The 7834-nt window shown below is 39.3% G+C and overlaps 1 protein-coding gene across 6 annotated transcripts in view; it reads right to left on the reverse strand.

Annotated features, from left to right (window-relative positions):
- Positions 1-579, reverse strand: part of LOC102232116 (protein piccolo-like) — a 53855-nt gene extending 53276 nt beyond the window's left edge. For all 6 annotated transcript variants that reach the window (XM_023349760.1, XM_023349759.1, XM_023349761.1 and 3 more), the window contains exon 1: positions 131-579. In XM_023349760.1, coding sequence (XP_023205528.1) covers positions 131-342 — 212 coding nt within the window. In that variant the 5' untranslated portion in view covers positions 343-579. The remainder of the gene's footprint in view (positions 1-130) is intronic.
- Positions 580-7834: the final 7255 nt, after the last annotated feature.

A 7834-nucleotide genomic window follows, 5' to 3' on the forward strand; every position in this document is an offset into this window, starting at 1 on the left:
CATATTTCTTAACCACACACACACACACACACACACACACGCAGTCACCCCCTCAGGCCTCACACACACAAAACGCTTGGTCCGTTTAGATATTTGGAGTGCACTGAATGATGCCGTTTGAAATCCCTGCCTTCGTGCAGCTGCCGGAGCTCCAGGTTGCCTGCCCTGCGCCCTTGACATCGCCGCGGCCAGTTGCCTCCTCTCATCCTCGCTGAGCTCGCTCAGGTTGACCGGAGTACCATCGGAGATCCGGACGAAGCCGCCCTTTCCGTCAGGTGCCAGCCCCTCCGGCAGACCAGACGGCGGCCCTTCGCCTCCTTCCAGGCTCGCTTCGTTCCCCATGATCGACCCCTCCCGTTCCCCCCCAGTTCTCAGATCAATCCTACACCCGTCTTTTTTTATTATTATTATTATTATTTTATCTTCGAAGACGGTGATCCTTCGAGTATCGAAGCATGACGGATTGTTTAGATTTCTGCAGTTATTTCCCTGTCCAGTCGCGCTTCTCCATTTCCTACGTTTCTCGTTGTTTTTTCTGTCCCTCGCATCTCTCCAGCTTCAAACCACAGTTGCCACAGTTTCCCGTGAGGGGGGTCTTCGTTTTACTACTGCTCATAACCACTGAACGACTTCCGGAATACGATTACAAAAATAAAATACTTATTTTTTGTCTGGCATTGTTTTCGCCATTATCGTTATTAAATAAATTCAAACCAGCCTTGACCAACAAAAATTTGAACTTTTCAATCCAAATGCTTTGAAAGAAAAAAAAATCCTACATTTTATTACCTGATATTTTCAGTAATATTTAACCGTTTCATGCTTTATTTTATTCCATTCCAATCGAAATACGTACTGTTTTAACTTCAGTTTTCTAATATTACCAACCCCAAATAATAATAATAATTTATTATTATTATTATTATTATTATTATTATATTTTGACAAATGAGGTGTTACATAAATTATAGTTGTGATTTTTTTTTTTGCAGAGTTTTTATATTTATTCACAGTGGAAATGCATTTTATTAGTCAACATCAAGTGCTTTAAGTTGAAAAAAAAAAAAAAACAACTTCCGCTCTTCTCTGAAGAACTCCAGTTAACTTAACGGAGGTTCTCCAAACGTATCCTGACCAACCACGCATGCTCCGCCTCGCAAGTGATCCTAAGACATCAGTGAAGGAAAATGTGCTTAAAGGCGACCATCACTGCTACATGTCGGTTAACTGTGAAATCCAGAGTGAGAATTAAACGAACAAAGAAAAAGTCACAACCCTCAAAATACAAAAACTGTGTCAGCGGAGAGCAAATGCAAATATGAGTTTGGGGTCAAGAAACCAGGGCCCCTGGTAGAACCTAAGGATGTGATCATACTTGTGTGATTACATATTTAAAAAAAAAAAAAAGTTTAAAGCAAAACAACGTCAGGCATCATGATTTCGAAACATACAAATCTAATTTTAGTGGAGTCTGCCATCATGAAATATTCAGAAACACAGATAAGACATCTGCAAAGGCCTACAGATGACTCATAGATTGAATAATCTATTTTCAGTACGCAGCTATTATCTCTATAGCCTTTCTGTTAGATAAATAAATATGATGCTGTATATTGGCATAAACCTGTGAGGTAACCAGTTTTCACTCATTGAAACGCAACAATGGATTCATTATCTCCTCTTCTCTCTTTTATGAAGATTTGATAGCTTGGGTTATGTAAAGGAGCGCCGCAAAGGATCAACTGGTCTCAAAATAGGCTCCAGAGCATCCCATCTTCAAGAAGACAACCCAGTTTAGATGCCGATTTGAACTCGTAAACCAGTCATCATCCCGCGTGGCACAAATCAGACCTACAGCATATTTATTTAGGTCTACTGCTGTGGGAATATGCACAAGCAGGAAGAAGTACAGCATCAGGGATATTAAAACCTGTCGGCTGTGCTCTACATCAACAGGAAGTGTAGCAATACGACAGCAAGTGCTCATTTGCTGTGTTGCTCCGTAGGAGCTGTTGGGCAGATGTGTCCTCATTGGAACAAACTCACGGCCCCCCCAGGCACCTGGACAGGAAGCTCCGGAGTACGAACGTGTGACAGTACAGATCATTTGAACTCAATTTTAGATGTGATGACAGGAACCAAAAGTGTGACGCTAGATATCTCGCAATCACTGGGTATCTCTAGCTTGTAATAACCACGGCGTCCTTGTGAATTATTTTGTTGTGGTGCTTCTGATGCAGCCGTCCGTCGGAGAATGATTGCATATTTAGATCATAACCAGGCCATGAAAATAGGTAGGTATGTTTTGTCTTTTCACATCCAAGGGAATGTTATTTAACTCCACCAATCTGTATCCATATGCAATTATATGTTCTCTGACTTAAATTCTTGGGCTATTGTACAAATTGCCATAGCACATGATAGATATATATAATGATAACCATAACACTTCTGAGCTTTGCAGAATTCCTAATACTTTTATTTTAGTCTTTGCCATTTAATTTTTTTTTAATCAATGAAAATTTTCTCATCACACCTCCATCTCTTTGACCTTCCTGTGCAAAGGCATGACTCATTTTTTATTTTTATTTTTTTACAGTTATCTCCTTCGCATTGTGTATCTGCATGTGTAGGCCCGCATTTTCGTGACTGTCTTCAGTGATAAATGATGGTAGCGTAATGAACTCTTTTTTGCCTACTTACTGGGAAGAGCGTTTTCTAATTTTCTGTCCTGTGAGGGCGGATAAGCAGCCTATGTATGGATGCTCGTCTTGTGTGCGCGCCTAGATACAACCAATACGCCCCCATGTTCACACGACACAGATATTCACTCATAAAAAGCATGAACACCCTTCCAAACAGAGGCAAAACATAAATAGAAGGGTGTTCAAACCAAGAAATATGATTACTGCAAGTTTAGATTTACGCAAAATTCTCATGGAAAGCTAAATATATTTTTTACCTAAATTAGTGTTATGTTAGACTGCTATTTTCTATGGAATAAAGTAATATATTATAACTTTTTTCAATAGAATGTTGAAAAAGTGTTTACCTGGATCAGCTCATCAGATGTGGTTAGGTTTTATTGAGAGTATTCACGTCACATGAACTTGTTCCACATTACAACTACAACCTGTAATGGATTGTAGTGGTGGATAATTGTGAAATTACCTTTAACGCAAATATTACTGAGAGTTGGGAGATTTTAGATGTCACCAAGCTAAGCAAGCTTTTCAGAAAGCCACATAGGAGCTAAAGGATAAATCTGAGGAGGAGGTACTGAAAGTGACTGACTTCTTTAAGAGGTGATTAGCAAAACAAGGGGCAGGTGAGACTAATCAATAGAAGCAGAACAGCTGGGTCAGAGTCTGAACACAAGAGCTGAGGGAAAATCACCGATTAAAACATAAAAGGAGACGGAGTGTTCTAACTCGATCAAAACCTCAAGAGTAATACTGAAACTTTAACAGATATTTTATGGCCTAATTATGTGTTCTGAAGCGTTGAAGCTTGTATTGAAAGCAAAAAAAATAAAAAGGTTCATTTCTGGAAGATTTTCAATGCAGGCCTCTGCAGTGACATCTTGTGGCCCAACGTATTAAAAGCAGCTTTAACGCTCAATTTAAAATCATGATTGTCCACTCTACAAGCTTGGATTGTTAGCTTCTGTTTAGTTTTGATATTGGGATGTTATTGTAGTGCTTTGTCCACGTGAAAACAAAGTATGTCACTAAATCATTTTGATGAGTGCTTGATGTTAATTGATTATAACATATGGAGACAAACAAAAACTAATGCTGGGAGGATATGCTTGTGAGGGACTTTGTTCTAATGCAGCCAACTGACCAATGGAAAGGTATGTTATAGCAATGCCTCATATTCTAACTTTGATGTTTTGACATGATTGAAAAAAAAAGTCACTGACATCTGCCAGGCGAGGATTACAGAACCAAATGGTTTGGGATAAAGCAAACTAAAGGTCTGTGTTGTGAAACCTTCAATCTATCTAAATTAAAACTAAAAATACTTATTTCCACTTATCAAAAATGATATCTATTTATTTCATTTAACCCTTATTCAACCAAGTAAATTGATTGAGAACAAATTCTCCTTTTCAACAACGACCTGTTCAGAAAACATTAAGACGTCATACAACAGCATGTCAAAACGCTTGACGGCAGTTGATGCAGCAAAAAGTCGCATTAATAGGCATAAAATTTATATTGTAAACCATCAAACAGATTGGTTTGGAAAAGTTTTCTGCAAATGTACAAAACTACATTTTGTATTTACTTAGATTACCTTTTTCTAATATCAAAATTTGTTTGGAGGCCAAAAACATAAAGAAGCTATCTATCTGATGTACATCTATGTGAAGTTCAGCAAAAATATATCTTGAAATTTGACATGTTAAGGAATAAATGATCAACTTCTGAATTGCGCATTATGATGAGCCATCATCCTGGAGTCACCAGTGTTTTAGAGATGTGTGTGCTTGAGGAGCCTATCCTCACTGATGTAACTTGAGTCTGGTAACCAGATAACACAGACTGGGCCCATTAAATATGAATACTCATTTAGAGCATGAGGCAAGAGACTAACAAAGGCAGGCTCTTTTTATTCCTCTAGAAAATGGACCAAATAAAAGTAGAAAACTAACCAAGCTTCAAAAACACACCTAAACAAATATTTTACTGAATTCACCTGCAGGTATTACAAGAGTAATTTGCCCCCCGTGATATGGTTGTCTAAACAAGCTACTTGACTCTCCCCTGAGAGCTTTAGCATCCTAATTCAGTCCTATTTCTAATATAAAAAAGAGAAAGTTACATACCTGCTGCGTGGAGTGTGTCCTTGTTTGCATCCTTTAATTCAAAGAGTAATAACGAGGAGAGGCGGTTCCCAGGTGACAATATTCTTGCAAGTGATGTTTAATTTCTCTTACATTAGGGCTGAGCCTCACTTATCCTTATTAGCATCCCGGCTAATGTCCAAAGGGGAAGTTTCCTTCTGTCTGTTGAGTCACTGGGGATAAAGAGTTCTTTTAAAGTCACTGAGGTTTCTCTTGCTTCCCTCACTTTACCTCACTATCCGCATATGCTAGATGTACCTGGGTGCACCTGCTGCGAGCACACACACACACACCCACACACACACACACGTCCACACTTAGTCCAATGAGGGTGCACCCATGCGCAGACTTAAAACCGCCTCTCTAATCCTCTTTTCTTCTGAGAGATAGGCCAATCAGTCACTTTGCTTTGCCCTGTAAGCTGTTTTCACACAGTGCAATGTGTGAGTTGTCCAGTCCGAGCTCGCAGTCACAGAAAAGGGTCAGACTGTGAATCAAATGGCAAAACAAAACAAAGGAGATCAATTTTTGCAGAGAGAAATTCTTCTCGGGCGACCAGAGCAAACATTGCACCACCATCTGTTGATCCCATTAAAAGCAACAAAAACAACAGGAACAAAAACAGAAGCTAATGGCATGTGGTAGCCACACAGCTGTAGGGAGAACATTCACACTTTGCATGTTTAAAGAAGTGGGACAAACATCTTTTTTTTTTTTTAGTTTGTTTCAGTGCAAAAGCAGCCAGTTTCTTGCCACAAACTGTGTGAATATCATTCCTCGTTCCCTAAGGACGCACAGAGACGTCTGATTGCGACTCTCCAAACAGTGAAGGACTTACATAAGTCCCTTTGTTTCAAACAAACTCAAAGCTGCAGAAGCGCAAACAAACAACACTGAGCTGCTGGAAAGCTCGAGATGAGACCAGTTTGAGACGTTCATGGCTGAAGATGCGCTTGATAAAAACTCAAAGTGAAAACACACAACACATTTAAATATTTAACCCGAGTCACGTGTCGTCACTCAGACGTTGAGATGTTTTCTACATTTGTGAACTACCTAAATCAGGGTTTATTTAAAGGCAACATTATGATTCTCACCTGAAGGACAAGGGAAAGGGCATTTTGTGGTGTAGAAGGACTCTTAATAGGATTTGCTGGTTGTTGTCTGGAGGCCAAATCTCCAAAGCCAAGAGTGCAGCTTTGTGATTGATGTAGCAACAGGACAGGCTGCTTGGTGCATAAATTTAAAGCAGCAATGGTGACGAGGTAATACTTGGCACTATTAAATAATCACAGTATTTCCTTGGTGCCTAGTCTGTGCTGAAGTGTATGCTTATCCTTTGTGCACTTCCTTGCAATGACTCAGTGTGTTGTGCTTTTCCTCAGAATTTACCTTTAATCTGTGTGTTTGCTCTAAGGAGATGTCAAGGAAAAGGGTTTTCTGGGACCATTAGAGAAAGCAGTCTTCTCCAGAATAGGAACATGTTTTCAAACGCAAAATATAAAAAAACTCACCTTAAGGATAAATGAATACAACTTCTTCCTCTCAGAGGAAATATGAAAATAAAAAAGGTGCAATAACCTGATTGCCTAAGTGTACGCTTGCTTAAACTAATGCTTTGCTAAAAGTTAATTTAATGCTTAATTCTTAAGTTACCCCCTGCCACCTGCTATAGAGAACCTGATTAACCTGGAATAAAGCTCAGCATTAAACCATACCTCACAGAGAGGTTATCAAAGATCGATAAGATCTCATTGTCGAAAAGTAATAGTTAGAAGGGTACAAAAAATGTTTTCAGAGCATTCCATATGTACCTTGGCACAGTGTTGAAAGTTATCAGTAATTGAATTTCAACACGTACAATGGTACAAGTGCACAAAAGACAAATATTACCTTAAAATTCACACTTTTATTTATTGTGCATGTATTTCATAACACTGTTCTTAGAAATTTTCTAAAATCATGGCTCACCAGTAACACAGAAAGTGTTTTCCTCCGTGTGTTTGTTCCCTTCATGCGTCTCACTGACATCAGCTGATGCTCATTCAGTGTCTAAATGCTGATTCATCATTAGAAGAGAAGCAGTGCCCAAGGGAGAAAGGTCCTATTTTAGAAATGGAGGAGTGAGACAAAATGTTAAAGCGATGCTGCTCTCATGGCCAATTAAGCCGTATATTCTCCCTCAGTGTTCGTGAATTCAGAACAGCTCACACCTGTTGTCAGCACAGTGCGTCACAGACCGAAGCATCACCACTTTTTACAACGAGGGGGTAAGTCCCTCGAGTGTGGGCGGACTAAACACAGATGAGTCACAGTGACGACAAAATCAAACCCAGCACATTACTAAGGTAATGAGAGGCTTACATACAGTACTTCCACGCCTGCCGTCTCCATGGGGATAACTGTCCAAGTCCTGATGCAGCTTCAATAAAATCTAAAATGACAATTGGGCCGATGAGCTTTGGCAATCCTGGCAAAGCATCTCTTGAAGCCCTTGGTTTTAACAATTAACAAGACAATGTTCCACTGTGAAGGGTGGAGGAGGTGGAGGCTAGTGTTTGTCAGGGACTTTTTACATCTTACCACTGATTCTCAATATTATATATAGGTGTTTTGAGACAATCTCAGAGAATCCTTAGAGAAGTATCATCCTGTTGGGACACTAAATACATGGCGATACTAGAAGGAAGGATGCTTAAAGTTCACTTCCCAGCAAGACAGCAACACTAAACATGAAAGAATGGCATAAAATTTGGTTTCTTGTCTAAAAAGTGGACTTAATTTACAAGCATGCCACATTTATTTGCAACTGCAAAACAAAACATACAAACAAACATAAGCTCTTTAAGAGAAACTGCACATAAAGGATTTTCGTGCCCGTTTTGTGGGTAAAAAGTATTTTTATCATTTTGAAAACACCATACTCACCAAGATGGTAATGCTTCTATGCTGCGCAAAGTTGAAACATCTTTCATCTTTGTG

The sequence above is a fragment of the Xiphophorus maculatus genome, chromosome 17 (assembly GCF_002775205.1).
Source record: "Xiphophorus maculatus strain JP 163 A chromosome 17, X_maculatus-5.0-male, whole genome shotgun sequence".
Taxonomy (NCBI): Eukaryota; Metazoa; Chordata; class Actinopteri; order Cyprinodontiformes; family Poeciliidae; genus Xiphophorus; species Xiphophorus maculatus.